The sequence below is a fragment of the Panthera onca genome, chromosome X, assembly GCF_046562875.1.
Source record: "Panthera onca isolate mPanOnc1 chromosome X, mPanOnc1 haplotype 2, whole genome shotgun sequence".
Classification (NCBI taxonomy): domain Eukaryota; kingdom Metazoa; phylum Chordata; class Mammalia; order Carnivora; family Felidae; genus Panthera; species Panthera onca.
The window spans coordinates 6,050,503-6,073,948 of NC_138357.1; the positions used below are offsets into that span (position 1 = coordinate 6,050,503).

The window sequence follows — 23,446 nt, forward strand, 5'->3', positions numbered from 1 at the left end:
GTGCTAGGAAATAGCAGGGTCTCCCGTTTCCTTTAAGCACCCTCCCCTACAATCTTGTTTCAATCGCGTCAAATCCATTTTTGGCAATAGGTGGGGTTTCAGTTATATGTGAGCGAGTGTACATATATTTGTGTAGAGGGCATATACACACATCCACACCTCTCTTTTTTGTTAATTTTTTTTAAGGTTTTATTTATTTTTGTGAGAGAGACAGAGTGCGGGCAGCGGAGGGGCAGAGAGCGAGGGAGACAGAGAATCCGCAGCAGGCGCCAGGCTCTGATCTGAGCGGTCAGTGCAGAGCCCGACGCGGGGCTCGAACTCACGAACAGTGAGATCATGGCCTGAGCCAAAGACGGATGCTCGACCGACTGAGCCACCTGGGCGCCCCCACACCTATCTCTCAAGCAGGTTTGCTAGTGTGTCTAATTTGTCGCATCACAGCTTGAGGCAAATGAAACTTTCACTTAGCCAGTGTAGTAATCTGCATCTCTACTGAGTGGAAGGGAGATGAATAAGGGGTGTTTCCAGTGTAGGTGTTATTATTAGCAGACTCCTGGTAGCTCACACTGCGGGGTTTGATGATGCACGGTGAGCTTCAGGGCTTCCGTGGAGGTGTACAGTCATAAAGTCCCTGAAGCTGCTAAAAAAAAAAAAAAAATAGAAAAAGCCACAAGGCTTTTCTGAAATATTTTCCCCAACAATGTGGCATGCACATGTGGGGATATGGTCTTGGAGGAAGGAAAGCGGTCAAATATTAGGGGGTGATGAGGACAGAGAAAGAGACACCAAGGAAGAGATTTCAGAACTTCTATAGTTATGGCTGCTCTGTCTGCCTATCACCACCAACTCCATCTTGGATGTAAATCACCACGGGGCAGGAGGGGATACTGAGGCACAGAGTACATAAATGCGTGTGTATACAGAAACTGGGTTCTAATGACATGTAATCTATCCCCATGCTGTAAATTCTACAAATGGAAACACTTCCCTGTGGAAGAATGGTTTGCCTTTTTTTTTTTTTTTAATGTTGGCTCTCTAGATAACTGCTTTTGGTTTAGACAAAAGCTTTAATAAAAGCAGAAACTCTATGCTTCCTATTTCAGTCAACTAAATAATAACTCATGACCCCAGGCTCCTGACTTTGAACATATTTTGTGGTCGATGGAGGGCTGATTTACTGTTTGGAGTCCTGCGTGTAGTTACCATGGGGGCATGCCTCGTTTCCCTAGAAATCAAAATAGCCCTACTGTGCTTACGTCTGTGGCTGATAAAAATACATTCAGAAAGAATTTTTATGTCTGTGCAATGAATTCAGAAAATGAAGCTAGAATAATAATGTTATGTGCCATGCCCAAAATACTAGACGTTTGAATAATGTGAAAGGAACCATATGAAAGCACAGTTTTTAAAAATGTAAGAAACAATCAAGGGTCGATAAAGCCACAAGGGAGCAGCCCAATGCTTAGAGGAACCCTGCGTGCGTGGAGATTGACATAAAAGTCTGCCGAAAAGGATTAGCCAGATCTAATCAGGAAGGATTTGATAGATCTATTTCTCTGCAAACAGTTTAAAAAAGGTTTCTAATCCTTCCCTAACTCTAACCTTTAACTTTCTAGAACAAAAGAATCCTTTTTTGGCATTTTCTTAGTTTTGCCCACACTGCACTGCTCTCCTCTTAATGTCAAAAGCGGGGCCCGAATCTCTGGCTGTGTCCCGGCATGTGTCCCTTCTTTGCTCTCCTGTGAGTCACAAACGTGGTATCGTCACCTTCCATCTAGAAAAGTGCCCCCCTCCTTGGCTGCCTCGACCTCCCAGACACGGCTCTCAACACAATCTCTGCTTTCTTCTTGCCATGCCGTTTGCGAGTGCTGTCCGGCTCTCTTGAGTGGCTCTCCCTACATGGTTCACCCAGGGACTCCTGTGGAGCGAGGGCGAGCCCACACCGAGCAGGTGGCTCGCTTCTTCCTCTGGGCCTCGTGAGATGCTGCACACACTTTCCTCTGCTTTCCTCGCAGAGCCTGTCTATTCTGCAGGGCAGCGAGGCGGCCGTTTCCTTAGGAGAGTGAGGACCTTCAGGGCAGACACTCTACCTTACTCCTCTCCCCATCGACCGAGCCTGGAACAGTTCATGTTTGTCAAAAGGATGCACGTGCATGGCTTGCCTGACTTTCTAGCAGATCGGCTATGTGCTTCTGAGTTTTCAGCAGCTTTCTGAAAGACTGCCGAACGCTGATGTTAAAATAAAATTGTAGCTGGAAATCGTATGCACCCCAAAGTGGGCTGGGCTGGGTGAACGGATGAAAGAGTTGTCTGTTCTCATCTAAGTGGCATATGCTAAGAAGCACAGGGTTAGAAAGTTGCCCGGTACTTTATAAAGTACTGGATGAAGGAGTATTTTATGAGTGCTGTAGCTTCACCAATGAATGGGTGCTTTCTACTTCCATTTCATCATCGTGGTCGTTAGCATGTTAACTCACCACCTCAAGAAAAGAGGTGCTCATGATGCTTTCGAAAAGATCAGAGATGCTAATGAGACAAACCAACGAGCTTGCAGTTTTGAAGAAACTCTTCCTTATCGATATAAAGTTACCATAATTGAAGTTGGCATAATTGTTCGAATGCCAGCAAACTTGCTGGTTCGTTAAGATTGGAAACATTTGAGGCCATACTCTAAGAAGACAAACTGGTATAAAAAGTGCGCCAGTAGGACTTCACATTTTTTTTTTATTTAAAAAAAGTTTTTTAATGTTTCATTTTTGAGAGAGACAGAGCACGAGTGGGGAAGGGGCAGACAGAGAGGGAGACACAGAATCCGAAGCAGGCTCCGGGCTTCGAGCTGTCAGCACCGAGACCGATGCGGGGCTGAAACTCATGAACCGTGAGATCGTGACCTGAGCCAAAGTCTGATGCTCAACCGACTGAGCCACCCAGGCGCCCCGCTCACTAGCAGGACTTTAAAAACCACCAACAAATTTGAAAGTGAACATGTGTGTCCTAAGAGGTGATGAGAAAGAGGCAGCGGGTCCACAGTGGACAGAATTCCCGGCACCCCGGGGTTCTGGGCAGTCATCTGGGATCGCTTCCATGATTCGAGTCCCATTACCAAGTGAAAAGGAGGATGGCCAGAACTTTGGGCTGTGCAGATGCCTGCTGAGACCTTCTGCATCCGATTTTAGCTATCCGGACAGCATAAACAGCGCCATATATGCAGCCATTTCAACAGAGGTTTGATTGCTCTCTTTCCTTTAACTACCCTTAAAACGGCCAGAGCCGATTAGAGGCTGCCTACGCTTTGGCTGGTGTCACAGGGAGCGCACTGGGCTGGGTGCCTCACTATCAGGAAATGACTGGGCCTTTATGACGCTCACTGGGGACTGCCAGCTTCACAGATCTCACTCAGAGGGACCTCACCCAAAGCTCCCACTCCCCTCGCTGAGGACCACCCCTCAGGATAGTCCCCATTTTCCTTTCCATGGCTGACCTGTAAATTAGCCTGCTCATTGCAAATATTCTTATTAGGGACTGGACGTGAGTTATTGGGCCCTGGTTTTCTCAAACTACCTACGGAAGCCACACTCCCGTGGGGTCATCTTATTTCCCATGGCCCTGCGCATCCAGTTCTGTGTCCCACAAAACACTGTGTCAGGTCGGGCTGTCCTCTGGCCAAACACATTTGGGAAAACTTGGCTAAGACAAAGGTAAAGAAGCCTCTTTCTGCAGGACTCCTTCGAGCCTGCATTACTCAAATATGCACAGGGCACTCCAGGAAAGGGTGCTGGAGCCTTTTATTCCCAAAGGAGAAGACCCCGCAAGACTGATGTTTGGTGGAACACAGTACAGAATCCATCGCTCCATCATTCTGAGACGATGCGGTGATTCCGGCGATGTTCTGCACAGCGGTGATGTGCGTGTGTCCGAGAGCGTCATAAGAGATAGGGATTCTAACGGCAAAATCACCTCTGGTTGCGAGGGGTCATTTAAATGACTCAACTCAACATTCTTGGGGCCACGCCAATCTTCTATCTAACGTATCTCTTTAAGATTCTAATGATGTGGCTTCTTGTCCCTCATTTCACGGGTACACAAGACAGAAATGAATGATGGGAAATGGCATTCTCTGGGGGTGCGTGTGTGTGTGTATGTCAACAGTAGTATTATACATGCGATCTTTACAGTGTGCCTGCTTGTGTGCATCTATATCAAACCTTAACATCAAATATTTCCTAAAATAATTATAAAACAGGATTTCAAGCTTTGGCTTTTTTTCCCAAGAGGTGGAAGAACCAAACAAATAATGTAGCTGAGGTCTGCGGCAAGGAAGGAACATGTACAACCCCATACCATAAGCTAGTGTTCGACTGAGGACTGGATCCCACGTCTATGGACTCATTGTTTATGTTTAGTAATAGGGGAGTAAATGATGATTCACAGTAACGAGTTAGGGCTCCTCAATGCTGAGGTCCCTAAGTCACCATTTCTTCTGAGCTTTGGTTTCCAACCTGACCTTGCACTGCCTGCCACCTCAGCACCAGTGGCTCAAACCAAGTCTTTAAAGTCCTGGTGCAAATGTCCCCCCCCCCCCCCCCCGCCTTCTCCACCAGCGCTAACTGGAAGCACGTTCTGTCCTTAGAGCTTCCCTTGTACTCTATCTGTTTCCTACTTAACAAACATCTCTCTCTATCTTGTATTTAGTTCTTTACAAACCGATTTTATCTCTCCTACTGGACTCTAAACTCCTCGAGGGTAAGACCTGTGTCAGATTTATTTTTAATTCCCTCAGCATCTATCGCAGTTCCCGGAACGCTGTAGATTCCCAATAAATATTCATTGGGTGAATAAATGAATAATGCACAAACACCATGGGCAGGACAATCTTTGTGGCTATTTGTCAATTTCAATAATGAAACCACCGTATCCGTAAGATGGATTGGCTCGTAAATAAAGCTGTAATTTCCGAAGCAGAGTGGATTCTGATCCTGATTTGTGAAAGACAACAACTACGTTGTTTAACGTTGTTAAAGTGTAAAAGCAAGGAAGAATGTGATGCTTGACAACTGTGCTCCCTCTCCCTCTCTCTCCCTCTCTCTCCCTCTCCACCCCCCGCCCTTCCTTTTGGTAACAGATGTCAACCTCGGTTAGATTCAACTCAACTTATTAGTGCATGGCTTTTAGCCAAAAGCAATTCACATTTGCAGAAGTGTACTATCACATATGTCTTAATAACAGAAATGTGTTTTTAAAAAAATGTATGTGATAAGTCACATATGGTAGAAGAAATCTGTACATCTCTCAGGCCTTGTTGTCACAATGAAAGCTTGAAGATAATTGCTGCAGACCATTAACATACAAGTGAAAGTCTCTCTGACACATTAAAGAGCCACAGTTTGAACATACTAATCAAGCTTTGATATCGGCACGGCTCCAGCAGACTGAGAAATATACCAGCATCTCTTGTCCTGATCACTGATCTTAAGAACATTCCATTTTGATTCTTACCCTCAGAGGTAATATGTAATGTTTCAGGGTAGAATCATTAGTGTATCCAGGTACATTATGGGCTTACCTTCACTAAGCATATATTTAATTTCTCCTTTCTATGGAGTGTAATTAATGTGTACCACGGTCCCCCTGTGGTGTCGAAAGAACCTTACAACCATGAAGGCATTAAAAGTAAATTGAACAAGTGCTTGAGAAATGGGGAAGAGGAAGCAAACCCTTGGAGGGGAAAACAGACCAACTAAATGGATATTGTGAGTCATTTACCATCACTGCGATTGAAAGTATGCTTAGCCTTAGTTAGATCTTGGGGAGTAATGGAATTTTGGAACATGCACGTGCCTTTTGCAATATACCCATCTACATACAACTTGGAAGGCTAGCAGCATGCTCTAGGTCTGTGTTCACCGGTTTCTGACACATAGCTGCTCTGTCAATAGGTCTCATACGCGTAACGACTTCAAAGATAGTAAATTAGGAGCGGTCTGTTTGCTCTGAATGAGAAATGAGAATTGGGTGGGACATCATCCCCAGATATCCAGAACCCGTGAAAAGGGCTCAGTAAACACCTGCTCAATGTTTTAAAGGCCAAAAAAGGGGGGGGGGCTGATAAGTTTAACTTGCACAGTCACAGAAAAGCTTACATTTGTGCCTTTTTCTTCTCTTTATTTTATTTTTAAAAATTTTTAAACATTTTTATTTATTTTCGACAGACAGAGAGAGAAAGAGCGCAAGCAGGGGAGGGGAAGAGAGAGAGGAAGACACAGAATCTGAAGCAGTCTCCAGGCTCTGAGCTGTCAGCACAGAGCCCAACACAGGGCTCGAACCCATGAACCGCGAGATCATGACCCAAGCCGAAGTTGGACGCTTAACTGACTGAGCCACCCAGGCACCCCTGCTTTTATTGTATTTTTTTAAGTTTATTTATTTTGAGAGATGAGGAGAGACAGAGAGAGAGAGCACAGGAGGGGCAGAGAGAGAGAGAGAGGGAGACACAGAATTCAAACCAGGATCCAGGCTCTGAGCTGTCAGCACAGAACCTGATGCAGGGCTCAAACCCACCAACCGCGAGATGACTTGAGCTGAAGTCGGACGCTCAACCGATTGAGCCACCCAGGTGCCCCTGTGCCTTTTTCTACCTGACCAATGAGGGTAGGGGTCAGCAAGCTTTTTCTGTAAGGGGCCAGGTAGTAAACAGCTTTGGTTGTGTGGTTTGTACGGTGTCTGTCACAACTAATCTCTGCCACTGTAGCACAAAAGGAGGCACAGACAATATGGAAACAAATGAGTGTTGCTGTGTGCCAATATAGCTTTTTTTATAGGCACTGAAATTTGAATTTCATGTAATTTTCACATGTCATGGAATATTCTTTTGATTTCTTTTCCCCAACCATTTGCCAAACCGTGCACCAGACGATGACATCCAATCACACATATGATCACGTGCACCAATGTGCGTTCATGCTTTATTTGTAAATGCCTCCAGACCTCTACTTTTCCAGTAAGACTGTATACACTTTCCATCGTGCGCTCCATCAAATGTCAATTCTGGCACAGAAGATCAAGCCAGTGCCTGGTCAGAGGCAAAGCAGCTCGGATGAACCAGAGCAACGTGGGAGCATTTTATATGTGGCGTGAGTCGAGAATAAGAGGGTAGTGGATGACTTCATCTGTCACAACAGACGGCCCCTTCCGGTCTGACACTCTAGTTAGTATACGGCCAACCGTCTCCTGAAGCCTCCAGGCCAGGTTCCCGGAAGGACTGTTTTCTGGGATGTGTCCAATGTGTTGACCTGCTCATTCAGTCACAAAAACATGGGTTGAACCCTTACTCTATTTGAGGTCTCAGTGCACTGTGTGTAACCAAAATTCTCCGTCAGACATCAGAACCAGAAAGAGGACCGCTACGCACAAAACTGTAAAAACTCCGCTTTGGCTATGCTGTCAGTGTAAATGACCCACGCTCTGGAATTTCTGTCCTTGAGCTAAGGTCTTGGAGAGATCTCTCTTCTTCAAGCGCCCAGTGGTTGCGGCTGGGCGGCTGGGCTAGGCGTCGTGAGCCCGCATGTAGCCTGGTACCCAAAGGCACACCAAGAACAGCATCTTACTTAATTAGAAGACAATTCTAAGCATCTACCAGTTGATTGTGAGGCTTATTACTAAGCAGATTTTCAAATATATTTACATGTAAAAAGCTCCATATTCTATCACTAATCTTCTGGCTCTTCCGGTTTTCCCGTTTTCTCTTTACCATACGACTTATGGTGCTAGACATTAGATGGAGTCTCGCCGTGAATTAGCCAGAACCCATAATATATATATTGTGTATATATATTGTATATACACACACACACACACACACACACACACACACACATTATCCGTAAAATCGAATCCTTACAAGGAGCATGCCAAGATGGAGCCTAGGTCTTACTTCCTATTGGGGGGTTTGAACTTGGAGATGTCTGCCCCACTGAGGGCCTGGGCTTACCCTCCTCCAGCCCTTGCCCCATCCCTTGTGACCTGGGGCACACATCTGCACACCGGTGGACTGGAGGGAAGGGTGCAATAAGACTAGGGGAAAGAAGATTGCTAATGGCCCACCCAGGGACTAGCAGTCCTGGCCTCGGCCTCATTAGCGCCACCCTCTAATCCCGCCACAGGCTGGCGGTAGAGAAGCCTTCAGGGCATAGACAGGAAAGAAATCAGGCTGCAGAGAAGATTTCAACCCCAATCAAACAACCAGCCAGAAACTCAGCTACTGGAAATACTCCCCTAGGATGACTATAGCACAATACATCTCCAGACGACAGAAGCTCCTCGAGAGGCTACAAAAGCCGATAAGGAATATTCTGTGGCCTAAGAAAAATGAATTTGAAAAAGGACACGAAACCTTTTGGAAAAATGAATTAGAGGTTGGATTTAATGGTGTGCTAAACACTACCCCGGTGACTTGGAAAAGCAGCCTTCTTGCCATCGCTATCAGTTGACCCATTCTCCCAGAAACTATTAAAAATCAACGCACTCCCCCATTTCTGCATTCAGTGCCCACGACAACGGGACAGGGCTACCCTGATTTAACGCGGAGTTCCTTGAGGCGTGATACTGCGAGGCCTGTAACAACCCAGACAGGAGAGCAGGACTTCCCTAGGCCATATGGCTGGTGGGCCTAGTATGCATTAACAGTGCAATCAGATGTCACAAACCCAAATGACAAGGCAAACATCCTTCTTAATTTGAAAGTCTCCCTTCTGGAAGAGGCAGGATGTCCAAGATGTACTATATTTAAAAGAATACGGCGCTGCTTGTTTATAATTTAAGAGTGTCCCATAAAAATGCCTTGGCAATAGCTCTCTGTTAGCTAGAAAAACCTTTAGTTAAATATATTTTTATGAGCTTTTCATTAACAGGGTAGCAAGGCCTTGATGCCAAGGTGCCGAAGCTCCCCACGTGGCTGGAAATCACTTGGCACGTTTTTAGCCATTTAAGTCTCTGTCGTAGGTCCAAGGTTTGCAATTAAATATATAATCTTTTTAGCATGCGCAAAACCCAAAGGCCTGAAGTGCCGTGCCTCGAATAGGATTATAATAGTATTTGGCAACTCTTCATGGATGGCACGTATTAATTTATGTAAACTGGGCACGACTTGGGGCATTTAGTCATCAGGACCACAAGCAAAAATAAAATAAAAATAAAAGCTAGTCCCCACTAGCTCTTTTTGGGTTTTGGTAGGTTCCCCCCCCCCCCTTGTTTTGTTTTTGTCTGTCGACTGTCATAAACAGAGACGAACTTGAAATCCCAGGTCTCTTTTACGACCTTATTTTTCTTCACATGCATGGAGTCCATTCAAATCAACAATGCCAACTAATAAAAAATAACTTACTTCACAGGATTGTTCTTAGGTTTTGCCTTTTCAACAGCCTGTAAGCAGAAGAAAAAAAATGCAATTAGACAACATTAGCAGGCATAATCTTTGCAACTAGTTACCAAACAATAAGCAATATAAAATGCTCTCCCGAAACATAAGGACCTAACCGAAGCAGGCTGCTTTGCGATAAGCAGACTGGAGACACAGAAAGCAATTTTCCTCTCCCGGGGAACATGGTTACCTGTCCAAGTGCAGCTTTCAGACACAGACACTCATTCCTGTCTCCCCACCCTGCACTCAAATCTTACCTGCTGGGTGGGCTTGCCTGGGTTATTACCACAGGATGGAGAGGCAGGGGTGGGGGCTGGGGGACAGTGATGGGCCCATCCCGGGTTTTTAGATTTGTGGCAGGGACCCGCTTACCCTGCCTGACTACTGACACCTGGCCACACCTGCGTGGTGAGAGCAAGGCCAAAGTAGCCATTTCTAAAATCATTTTTATTAGCAGACACCACAAAAGGCCAGGGGACGACCGACTACGCGGATCAATGTCTTCCCGTGGAACCTTTAAGAAAACACACACCAAATCATCGAAATGAGGAAATCTCTGGACCTCTCGGCCTGTGTCGCCTTAGACATGGAGCCTGGTTCCAGTTTATTGCTGAACCCATTGATCTGTGTACAGTCCATTTATCATTCATGAAAAGAGCTAGTGATCTTCACAGTATATTAGAAGAAACAACTCAGATCATCTGTCAACAGCCCTCTTAGAGATTTCTGTTTCCCTCTCCACAGGGATTGCATCTCCTTCGATTCTTCTGGAATTAAAATGTTGCTAAGCAACACAGCTGGGGGCGCTGATGGCAGAATGGCTACAGTCTATCAAACTGTTTAAGCACCTGGAGGGTTTTAGTGATGATTTTTTTCATACTTCTGTAGCATAATTATGTAATCAGAACCAAACTTGTACTCCCCTAGACTTTTTCACACTACAGAAAGAACACTTACTATGGGGAGCACTGAGACCTTCAGACCCTTTCCAGAAGTATCCATCCGGAGACCTTCGTATCTGTGAATCTCAGAGGTGGGTGAGGGCTACAGGATGTAGAGGCAGCTACTTGTAACGCTGGACTCGGCGTTCGGGGTGACCACTGCGTGAGGAAATACCCCAAAGCCTCCTACGCCTAACTACGGCTCGACACGCTTCGAAGCGATTTTGTTTGAAAGAAGTGAAACGCTTCGCAAGTTTAGAGACTAGTGCTGGGAATTCAAGTCCTTCTCACCTACGACTTCTCGGGTTCTGCTGCTAGGTAAATAAATACCCATTAATATGTGGGCAGGTTCTTTGCCTCTCGGTGGCAGAAATCACCTTCTCACCATCTGTGCCCGGGGTTGAATTCTGGCAGGCGGCACAGCGGCAAGAAAGCAAGAGCAGGAGGTAACAGGTGAAGATGATAAAATAAGCAATAGGTGTGTGGCTGGCCCGTGTCACGTCTCACATGTAGTTCGGAGATGCAGGTCCGTCCCTGAGACGGCCCCGGAAAGGAAGCGGAAAGGAAGAGGCGGATGCTGGCGGGGAGCAGGGGCCGGACCCAGTCTACCCACCTGTGCACACCCGCACCTTCCTTTTCTACCACCTCTCGTCCCCCAGTCCTGGCTGGGTCGGAACGGGGTAGGGAAATGGGATGGAGACGTGTCATTGTGGAAATCACACGAACCCACTTCGCCCCATCTCATTAATCCAAATGAGTCTGTGCTTAAAGAAGACGAAGGCTATGTCATAAAGTAACGAGCATGCTGTTCAAGTGGTTTCCTTTGAAAGCACGCTGGAAGTGATAGTATGAGCAGGCCACTGGCAGAAGACAGGGAGGGAGAAATCAAAGTGACATTGCTTAACCTAGCTTTCATTCAGTGACATGGTTTTTGAAAATGTCTTCTCTTCTCTGATCAGGAGGAACAGAATCGTGTTCGAGGCCAGTTTCTTTGAAACCCATGTCTCTCTATACAGCCATCATAGGAAAATAACTTCATTGAAATTAATGTTTTCTGGGCTGCTTGGCTATTGATTGAAAATGTCTATGCCGAGAGGTTCTCTTTCCTTTGGGAATTAACTCGGGATCGTTCCAGAGCGCCAACCGCTCTGCTCAGACGTGCTCACGTCACCCTCCTGTGTGCTCAGCACCTTTGATCTCCAAGCTGAGCAGTCGCAGGGAGTGTCAGACCTGAGACAGAGCTCACAGTGTGTGTCCTTTATGCTCACTGCGATGTGACTTTGTTTCAAGCGTGATACAGAGAATTATTCAGCTCCCAGACTTTGAAGAAAACTTAAGTGAATTATTTGTGGGAAAAATATCTACGTCTTTAGGGTCTGAGAAGCAGTCTACAAAATACACAGGGAGAACATCCCTTTCTCTGAAACGACGTGATGTGAAAAGACCGATCCCAAGTACAAAATGGGAGATCCCCTTAAAAAGGAGGGGAATCAAAACAAAGTGATCTTGTGTAATTCGCCACACATTACGAGGGTTGCACATTGGGATGACAGATCATTTTGAGTTTAAAAACATACATTAAAAGTAATTTAAACTGATTGGAAGATGGAGGCTAGATAGTTAACACTCATGCTGCTTTAATTTGCAACGTCTATACGCTTTCTAAAGCCTACGTTCTACTTCTTTTGTGCCGCGTTCCCGTAACATGATACTCATCTTGTCACTAAGGCACCTCTACCCCAAGGATGATACGATAACTGAAAACGTTAGAAAATATATTCCACCATGGTGTGAGGAGAGGCCGTGGACTACGGCGGAAAGACTGATGAGCTACAAATCCAGAAACCCGAGGGTCGATGGCGGGGGAGAGGTGGAAGGGAGGGGAAAGTGGGTGATGGGCATTGAGGAGCGCCCCTGTTGGGATGAGCACTGGGTGTTGTATGGAAACCAACTTGACAATAAATTTCATATTAAAAAAAAGAAAAGAAAGAAATCCAGAAACCTGGGTTCCGCCCCCAGCTTTGCCACTTACTATCGTCATGACATTAGCAAGGTGACGGGCACTTCTGAGCCTGAGTTTCCTCATTTTAAAAATGAAGATAATCAGTCCTGCCCCATCTAGATCAAGGGTGGTCGCGAGTAGCCCGCATCCATAACGGTGCTCGAGAAACAGCCTGCTCTGCCTTCCGGCTTCCACGCACACACCGGCACCGCCAGAGAGCTTATGGGCTTGCTGACTTAGTGACCCGGTAGCAGCTAGCAGACGTATGCAGTTATTCCGGACTAGAATGCTCCCGTCTGGAAAGTCCTCCCCGAGGGAGATTTTGATGTGTTTAGATCCTGACACGCCTAGGCCAGCAGGAGACAGAGCCCGGTACCTTCACGTGGGCCTCTGCCCTCAACCTTCTCAGGGGCTGCTGCTGGTGGCAGCGAGGTCAGGGCCCCCGAGGCACCGTCGGGGGCACGCGGGGGGGCGGGGGGCACTGTGGGGGCACGAGTGCTCGTGCAAACACTCAAATGACTCTGTCTCCCTCCCTCTGTCATAGGGCATCTTGAAGAATTATACGCCCGGAGAGAAGGCTCGTCTCTCATCCCAGGAGTGTTCACGAACTGATTCCTCAGGAGAGATGATGGGGTAAAGGACACGCTCATAGGTGCTCACTCATTAAATCTATCTTCCTCAAATGAAGAAAGGACCTCGCCTTTCTGTGATGCAGACACTCCTCCGGCCGCGCTGAAGCTGAAGTGAATCAGCGACCATACTGAATTACAGGAACCATGAAAGTGTTACAGCTGTCCTGAGAAAACAGAAAGCAGGAAGGAAAGAACGTGGCCGTCTGGTGAGTCCCGTCCTCCATGGCACATGTAACGCCGTGTTTCTTTAGGGAGAAAATGCTACGAACGCTTGCTCCGTAGATAGATGTACCTACCTTTCAAGAAACCCTCCGGTAAGGGAATTCTGTCCCGGTGTTATTCTAGTCCAGCAAACATGTATACTACATTTATTTATTTTAACCGAGAGAATCTTCTGGGGCTTTTCAGAAACATGCCCTGAACCGTGATAGCCACACTTACGATAATGCCTTCGCCCTGGCCCCAGGTGTGCAGAAAACGGATCCAATGCAGTATGGTTCCTGTTTGTTGAGACTGTCAAGGTGGGCACGTGGATGGCCTAGACGTATTATAGCAGTGGACTCATTTTCCAAGGCTGTGTATTCAGGTACTGCTTTTTTCCTTAATCAATAATAATGCTGTCAGTCAAGCATAAAACGTGATTCTATTAGCACTTCTCTCTATAGCTTTTGCCTCTCCCGCTTATGTGTTTTTCTCCTGGCATTCTGCTGGCAGATATACCCAGGCTGGGTCTATACGACACATTTCGTGATTAAGAAAAAAGTGAAAAGTCAATCCTTCAGATGATTTTTAAATAAGCGTCTATTGGGGCATTATGGAAACAAGGCAGAAGAACCATTGATTGCATGGCTTTTGTGCTTCTGTGTTTTCCCTTTTTTAACTCTTCACAGGGCTATTCTGTGAGACACGGCCTTACCTTAACCTAGTGGCACGTATTGGTAAATTGTATCGATCACCTACGTTCAGAAGAGAAAACCCCTCTATTAAGCAAATGAACTCATCATTAGGGTATTGCGATGGTCTAAAATCAGTATCTCCAGAATTGGTTAAATCAAGTAAAGAGACATGTACTGAGAACACTTGCCCAAATATAAAAATGAAGTGCTTAATTATAGCATTTAAATAGACTTCACTGGAATGAGTGAAACAGCCAGGGGCTCGTATTATATCCTATAGGCTGAGGTTTCAGCGGGCGGCTCACGTGCATAGGCAGGACGGCAGATTAAGGGGAGAAAATGTCACTCAGCATTTTGCAACACCTGAATGCCTGCCTGAATTTCTGACTGTATCTCCAGGGACTGAAATCTTTAGGGAAATACCACCTATTGCTTTTAACCCTCTGAATAGGTGCACAGAAGGAAACGTGGAAAACGTCACTTGTTTGAACCTGGAGCCCGTAGGAAGTAAAAACACGTTTCCTATCGTTAGAGTACTGGGCTTCTCCCATTTTGGTTTAACTCACCGACTTCTATGTGTGTATGAAGTAGGCCCGTGCTAGACAGAAAAGGGGCAGCCATAGAATTCTGACAGGCAGAGCCTGCAGGAAATTTGTTCCCGGCGGAGGGAACTGCATCTTGCAGCTAACAGTCACTTAATAAACATTGATCAGATAAATGAGTTGCGGACGGCCACGGAATCGGATAGGCCTGGGCACTACTCTGGGCACGGAAGGGCGCCGGAGGAAAAGCTGAGCTCTAGGATATGTGTATCTAGATCCGTGCTGTGAGTGCACCTGGGGCTACGATTCCCACCCCAGAGAGGAGTCCGGGGTGGCACTGCCGGGGTGGATTTCCCAGTCTGCTTTTCGGCAGAAGGTTGTGCCCCTCCTTACTCTTCCCACTCACCTGGACAATGGCCACTGCCCCTTCACCGGTCTTCTGGTCTCTCTATTTTACCCCTATTTAAATTTTTTTTAATGTTTTTATTTTTGAGAGAGGGAGACAGAGAGAAAGCAGGGGAGGGGCAGAGAGAGAGAGAGGGAGACACAGAATCCAAAGCAGGCTTCAGGCTCTAAGCTGTCAGTGCAGAGCGTGACACAAGGCTTGAACTCATGAACCACGAGATCATAACCTGAGCCGAAGTCAGAAACTTAAGTGACTGAGCCACCCAGGCGCCCCATCCCTATTTTATGCTCCACTTTGGCCATGACTTGCTCAGAGCCCTTCATGGCTTCCTACTGCTCGGCGAACTATCAATCAAGTTCACACACCCTGCCATTCAAGACCTTGCCTAGTGCCAGTTGAACAGTAGCCTGGTAGCAGGTCATATTTGTTCTTGTATATATATTTTGCTAACATGGCAGTTCGTAGGAGTTTTTCCAGTGTCTTTAGCAAGATCCATTTGTCACCTGGCGATTTTGTTTATACCTAAACTTTTGCTATCTTGTAACTTAATGAAAAATGCACTGTCTTTGGTGAAGAAGCATGTTTCACTCAGAAGAGTCTTCTGTTGACATTAATCATTCTCTAAGTGGAGTAAATGTGGAGACACCAGGCAGAGCAACTCAACATTGGCTTGAGTTATTTATTCTCCCCATTAGAAGGACCAATGGAAAAGGCACTTAGTTATTATTGTCCCCTGATGTTGGTGGATTTGAAAATTCAATTATCTCCCCTCCACTGCCAACCTGAGCCCTCTTGCCCCTCTTGCTCCTCATGCTAGAGGGACACCTCTCACAACATGACATGTGTCCTTTGGTGGGAGCCTCTATTATCTAATAGAGGCTCTCTCCTTACCACGTGTGAGCAGGAAAATGGGAAGGATATTCTTAGTGCATAGTAGGTACCCCATTATATGAAAGTATTCTACAACCTCCAGGAAGTGAACACTGATGATGCATCCTCAGCATCAGCACACTAGTGTAGTCAGGCTTTCTGTCCCTTAAGAGCATGTTACACTCTGGGTAAGAACACTACACCCACCATTATCCATATACCTGTATTAGAAAACCCTTTAGTCTTCCACCTATGAGACGTCTTTACTCTCTCACTGCTACCACACTCATCATACTTCTGACACCAGATGTGTGAGGGATTGTCCCCACACCAAGCAGTTCTGTGTGACACCAGCTAGGTGTCCTACAATTTAACTCACTTTTGACACTCTCTACCTGGAGACAGTGTCAGACTCCTCAGGTTAAGGGCTGAGTCCCACAAGACCACCTCCCACTTCATATGCTCATTGCAGGCCCAAGTTGTCACCTGTCATTCTAACCGATAGGCTAAAAAACAAGAGGTTCCCCCTCCTCAGGTTCGACAAATTGGCCAGAGCGACTCACAAAACTCAGGCAGTTTACTTATGTCTACCGGTTTGTTAAAGGACATGATAAAAGAGACAGATGGACAGTCAGATGAGGAGATACACAGGGTGAGGTCTGGGCGGTCCCAAGTGTAAGAGCTTATGTCCCTGTGGACTTGGGGTTCATCAATCATGCTCCTGGGATGTGGTGTGTTAACCCACCTGGAAACTCTCCAAACCCCATACTATTGGGATTTTATGGAGGCCTCTTCACATAGGTATGATTAATTGTTAATTCAGCTTCTGCGATCTCTCCCTTCTCTAGAGAAGCGTGTGTGTGTGTGTGTGTGTGTGTGTGTGTGTGTGTGCGTGTGTGCATGCGTGCACGTGCACATGTGTAGCAGGATCAAGTAGAGGAACAGGGCTGAAAGTTCCAAGCTTCTAATCATGACTTGGTCTTTCTGGTGAGAAGCTACCATTCAGGAGCCCATGCAGAGTCACCTCATTAGAACACTCCTATCACCCAGGAAATTCCAAGGGATTTGGTGGCCTGTATCAGCCACAGGGCTCAAAGACCAAGTGTCAGAACAAAAGATGCTCCTAGTGCTCTTATCACTTAGGAAATTACAAGGGTTTTAGGAGCCCCATGCCAGGAAACAGGGCCAGAGACTAATGCATCCCTGTATATATTTTCTATTATCTCACAACAGCAAATGCCGACTTCTCTGTGCCCCAATGTCCTTATTGGCAAAAATGGGGCAGCTGGAATAAAGGCTCTTCACAATAGTTTTCTTTAATTTTTTTAATGTTTATTTATTTTTGAGAGAGAGAGACAGAGAGAGACAGAGGGAGAGAGAGAGAGAGACAGAGCATGAGCGGGGGAGGTACAGAGAGGAAGGGAGACATAGAATCCAAAGCAGGCTCTAGGCTGTAAGCACAGAGCCCAATGCGGGGCTTGAACCCACAAACTGTGAGATCATGATGTGAGCCAAAGTCAGACACTCAACCAACTAAACCACCCAGGCACCCCTCTCCACGGTTATTTTCAAGTCTGGCATTTTATATTCTAATACATAAGTACTGCAGTCTATACAGTATGCAAGTATGCAGTCATACATGCATGAGCCATGGCTAAATATGGAAGCAGAGTCTACCTCCATTAACAATAAACAAGATTTATTATCAAGTTTCCAAATGTTTATGTCTAATGTTCCAAAGAGTCCTATGAGATCGTCTGTGAAGTATGGGTTACGGCATCCCATACATTCTGGAAGCGTCTGCTGCTTTTATCTGCCCACCTACTTGAATTTTGAGTGGCCAGTCAGACTGGTAGCTAATCTCAAATTTGGATACCTCTTCTGTGTATTTGCAATGCTTATGCTCTTTCCTCTTACTAAATAAATAGAAAAATATAGAGCTGCTTAAGAATAAGTCAGATTCTGTTTCCCATTCAGGACGACACCCCGGGTCCTTGCAGCCTGCCTGGTAGCTTTTCCAGCAGATGGCAGATATTTGGGGAACAGAGTAAAGCATTCTTGGGACCTAAACCAAAGCCCCCAGTATATTTTTCAAAGCCGGCATATAAATTTCAAAACCTCACATTTTCAGTCTGGCAGGGTTTTATTACCCAGCTTTTACTGAAGATGCTCATTTTGCTCTAGTATATGCTAGAACCCTGATTAAATTCAAGACTTGGAAACTTCCAGCAAACTTCCAGTACCCATGGTACGTTGCCTGGGGTTTGTTGGCTACTGACTCCAAGACAGGCTCCAACCAGGGATTTGGGACCCAACTTGGGGTGATGTAGGGGCCTAAGAAAAGAACATGCTTGGACCAAACAAAGGGTGGGGTGAGAGTGGAGACGGGACCATCCCAGGGGGAGTGACAAGGGCAAGTTCAATTCAAGTCAACTGGATCCCCAGCTTCCCAGAGGTGGCTGCTACCCAACCCCCACCGGCCCTGCCATGTACTTTACACATATGTGCCATGTAACAAAAGGCCCTGCTCATCCCTGTCCTACATAAGAGTCACCGTTTCTGAAATTACAGATCAAACCCATTGTTGTTTCCGTTTGGCTCTTAGGGTGCACAGCACCCCCTCACCAATGTCCGATTTAAACTCCCAGTGGCTCTGCAGTGGACACTAGCCAGTATCTGGTCGTCAGCTGCACTTCTCTGCCTCTCTGCGTGCTCGAAGCATTTTATTGAGATTACAATAAAAAGGTAATCTACGGAGATTACGAGTCAAAATATTTGCTACTAAAAGTAGAAGAGCTAATTACAATGAAAAAAAAATCAGGACGCAGGTTTTCTAAACAGTCACAGACTTGCCTGGAGCATATTAAAAAATCACATCATACAAGCCCTAAGCAGTTTCTTATTAATCTGGTCTCGATGCTAATACGGCCAAATGGGAAACACAGTCTTGGGAGTATGAGGGCCAATGTTATTCTATTAACCTTATATGTTATCCTATTTACTTTCCTGTCTTTAATGAATAAATTAAAATGTCCTCTCATTCTCTAATTGCTGGATAGTTGGAGTATGACAAGGTACACATTTTATTCAGCTACATGCTACAGCCTCAACTGCCCAAACTCTATCATTTGTGGGGGATTTCAATGAAAGGCAATGACAGATAAACTGTTTACATTAAAAGACTCTATCAAAGTTATTTTGCACCTGGTTTCATCCTAATCTATCTGCTGTTTCTTTAGCTCTGACAGGCTGACCTGTCTTGCTGTGTGTGCCATATTGATGTCATTACTGAAGAGGGCCTTCCCCAGCCTTTCCGCTGATAACAAAGTAAATGGAAATGCAGAGAAACCCTGGGGAGGTAACAACTTGTTCAGCATGATGAGGGAGAACTGTGGCTAAAACAGAGGACCGATTACAGCAGGGAAGGGTATCTGCTGTCACAACGAATGCATTCACGACGGCGCATCGGCTTCCAAAGAGCCAGCTGATAGCAGGCGCGAAAGTTACTACATCGTTTTTCGTTAGCACGCTTGGAACATAAAAGTGGGCTTTCATTGAACTGGGCTGCTATGTCCTGGAAGTTTAATATGCATCCCAGGTATAAGGAACACATCCCAAAGCTGCCAGAATATTCATATCTTCTGCTACCGTGGAATTCAGCTCATTTGCAACGGTCCAGTAACAGACGACCTAGCCAGGGAGGTGGCCCAACAGTAACAGAAACAAACAAGCCAATGTGAAACCAAAATCAAGAGCCTGGATAAAAAGCAAGCTACCTGTGTGAGGCAATCAGCGACCTTCAGTCAAAAAAATAAAATTATGGAGTGGAGAGAAAGAGCTGCGAAGACACTACGTTTTCGTAAATGTTAACATACTTGAGGTGCACCCCCTATACTGGCGTCTAGTGACGCTTTGAATGAACCGCCCATCTCTAGGGGTACTAGGGTGATCCTTAGGCAGAAAAAGAAAGAAGATCGGGTTAAATAAAGTTGGGTACATGGGAGCTACTTGCAATAACATATCCAGACACAACTCATTGGAAAGCCTCTGTGGTCAAAGCAAACCTGAATTGTTTAGCTCGGTTTTTAAAGCACCAACACCACGTCGGGCTGTATCTCAGGTAAAGAGTTGAGCCTGGTCACTAACCGATCGTTTCCCATCGTAGGACTCATTGGCTAAACTTCTCACGGAGCTAAATGAAGTCCTCTAACATTTCGGTCTAATTCACATTAATAACAAGATGGTATTAATATTCAAATGCCCTGAAGGCGGTTTCTAACAATACCCATCTCTTTGTAGCCTTTACGGTGTCTAAAGTGTGCTGCTTCTAATGCCAGTCTGGGAGGGCTGGGGCGCGAGAGAGCCATGCTCCGAGCCAGCCTGGGTTCAGAGCCCGGGCCCCACAGACTGTCCTGCCAGGAGAGTGTGCGATTTGCGCTCGAGGGCTGGGTCAATCAGACGTCGTGATTATCACGCACTAAAACGTTAAGCAGATGTTTCCAGAACGTGTGGAAGTCTTTGGACTAGGTCAAATTGTGGGTAGCTTAAAACTTTAAAGACAGCAATTTTAATAAACCTGTCGATACAATTTCTTTGTTAAAAAAAACATTTGAGACTGATTAGGCTGCTTCTATTGAAAGAGATGCACAAGGTCTATATCTTTGGATCTTTTATTGAGCTGCGAGGCCAGCATGAATAACTGCTTCTCAGCTGTAAATGAAAATTGATTCCAGGTTTAACTCCTCATTTTCAGGGGTTCTTGAAGTCCCAAGAACCATACGAAGGAAAATTTGACCAAAAGGAAAACTGAAGGCGAGGACACGTGGAGGAAACGCGCACGCGCGCGCTCTCGAGAGGCCTGGCCGACTGCACCATGCCTGCCAAACCCCAGCGGGCACACCCTGGCGTCGCTGCCCACCCCAGATGCCTGCCTGGAAAATGGCATTTCAGTGAGTGTTGTATGGGGAAGGTCAGGGCGGGGTTTTGTATCTATGAGGCCAAGAGAGGAGGCTGAGACCTAAAACTGGGACCTAGTCAGCTGGGTGATGGGAATCATGTAGTTCCCCACCGTGTTAGTGATATCCAGCTTTTAAAAACCCAACATACTGCACCAGGGACGTTTATGTAGTCACTAACTATAAAACGCTGTATGCAATTCAAACACGGTTCTGAAACATTCCAATGTCCAATGTCCATTTTAAGTGATGATTTAGTTCCCATTCCGGGGAAGCTCCTAAGATTTGAAAGCCAGTGTGAGTACAGCATCACAGCATACCCTCTGTCTTTCTCCAGGGTGAGTTGAGGGGAAATAAGAAGCATAATCAAAAGGTATGACTCAGCTGTCCACCCACATCAGGCCTTTAAAGAAAAACTCATGTTTAGAGACGCGTAATTTTCCTGGAGGACTTGGTGTAGCGTCATTGGCAACCTGGCCTTTCTCCCTGTGACGTCTGGTTTAAAACTCGTCAGGGGTCAAAGGGGAGGAAAGGGTGTTCGTAGCCAATGGATGCCTATGGAGCATTTAGGGCAGTGAAGACATTCAATCCGGTTCCTAGCAGATCCCTATGGACACCAAGGCCAAAATGAAGGGCAATGTCTATGTACCAATGGATCGAAAAGAAGGGACTTCCAATGAATGTTTAAAAAGGCCACAAGGTATATATATGGTTTCACTCTTATGTGGATCCTGAGAAACTTAACAGAAACCCATGGGGGAGGGGAAGGAAAAAAAAAAAAAAAGAGGTTAGAGTGGGAGAGAGCCAAAGCATAAGAGACTGTTAAAAACTGAGAACAAACTGAGGGTTGATGGGGGGTGGGAGGGAGGGCAGGGTGGGTGATGGGTATTGAGGAGGGCACCTTTTGGGATGAGCACTGGGTGTTGTATGGAAACCAATGTGACAATAAATTTCATATATTGAAAAAATAAATAACTAAAAATAAAAATAAAAATAAATAAAAATAAAAATAAAAAGGCCACAAGGAAGAAAGACCGCTGATTTGTATAGCGCTTGTGGTTTTCAGAACATTCTTCACAACTATACTTATAATTCTCATGGCCAGGCACACCCAGCTAATACATGTCAGGACAACACAGAACCCTTTCGCTCAGGTTTGCCACACGCTGGCTGTTTTCCAGGCAGTTAATTCAGTGGCTCTCTTTAACATCCTATTCCTTACAACCAAACGGAAAGTCACGCGCTAGCATTCCAAGAACATGAGACGGTTTAGACTGTTAGCAGTGGTAGTGACAATGACTCTATCCATTCACTTAGTTGCTAAATGCTCTGTGACCTAATAAAATAGGTGCTATTGTGACCCCCATTTCAGACACGCTTAGGTCTTGAGCCCAAGGTCATCCAGTAAGAGGCAGAGCCAGATTCAAACTGTGTCCATCCATGGCGTATCTGCTTCCCAAACGGTCCCAACCAAGAAAGCAAAATGCAGCAGGGAATGTAGAGGAAAGACACAAAAATTTAACCAACATTTCAGGGTACAATCACTATTGCTCCTTCACTGAAACTATGTGCATTAAGTGATTGTGTATCCCTGACTTCAAAGCGTCACTAGGAGGTGAAACCTTTTGTTGAAAAGGTTTTGTTTTGTTTTTTTTTAAACAGCCCTTAGTCTCCACGGCTCACCCATTCCAGCCTCATACTCCATGTTCCCGTTTGCAGGAATAATGCTTAGCCTTTAAACACATCCTAACTGTTCTGTTGGGGTTTGTGCACGGGAACTGCCCAGCCTGGCTAATTACTGCTGTGGAGGGCACCAGTGGCGGGTAGATGATGAGAGACTTGGGACCGAAATGTCATATTAGAAACTGACACATCTTATTCCTGCGTTTCATTTTCATACACACATCGGAAATGCATTCTCATGGGATTCTTTATGTTGCAGACTCCGGTGTAAGGTCTTAGGGGCTTCTGGAAAAGACCGGTATCTACTCTCACTAGGCTTGGACAACTCGGATCTCCTCAGGTGAGTCCAGGTACAATGATGACAGATGAGATGCTCTGAGACTCCCGAAAGCTAATGACTTTTTTTCTTTTTTTGGACTATGTTTGCACGAAGGTAGCCACCGGGTTCTGAGAAAGTTTATAAGTATAATGTCAGCTCAAACCAATGGTGTGGTCGGGACACTTGGACGCATCACTTAATGCGCTGATGCATTTGTTTATATGCCCCCCCCATCATCCTGGCACAAATAGAATATTGCTGCAATTCTGTAGCTCAGACAGGGGGTGCAAACCTACCTCTAAGGTTTATTGGTGAGGTTCAAATAAGACAGAGCACTTAACTTAATATCAGGCACAGGATAAGGGTGGCTCTGTAAATGGGAGCCCTGAGTTCGCCTCCTGATGTTGCTGGCAGTGTGATGGTCCCGGTTACAAGACTGAAAGAATGTCCGTCAATTGATGAATAGATAAAGGAAAGAATAAACAGGAATGAAGTACTGATCGCTGCTACAACATGGATGGACCTAGAAAACATCACGGCAAGTGAAAGAAGCCGGTCATAAAAGGTCACATACCTTCCGACTCATTTATGAAATAGGCAAATCTGCAGAGACAGAAAGTAGACTATTGGTCGTCACGGACTGGGAAGGGGGGAAAACTGCTTCGTGTATGAGGGATTTCCTTCGGGGGTGATGAAAATATCCTGGAACTGGTGACAGGGGCACAATCTGGTGAATGCGCTACACGGTGACTTTTACGTACCATGAATTTTACCGCGATGAAACA

At 45.7% G+C, this 23,446-nt stretch overlaps 1 protein-coding gene across 8 annotated transcripts in view; it reads right to left on the reverse strand.

The window, feature by feature from the left end:
* AFF2 (ALF transcription elongation factor 2) overlaps positions 1–23,446 on the reverse strand; it is a 458,181-nt gene that overhangs the window by 77,490 nt on the left and 357,245 nt on the right. For all 8 annotated transcript variants that reach the window (XM_081792749.1, XM_081792747.1, XM_081792745.1 and 5 more), the window contains one exon: positions 9,380–9,417. In XM_081792749.1, the coding sequence (XP_081648875.1) occupies positions 9,380–9,417 (38 nt within the window). The remainder of the gene's footprint in view (positions 1–9,379; positions 9,418–23,446) is intronic.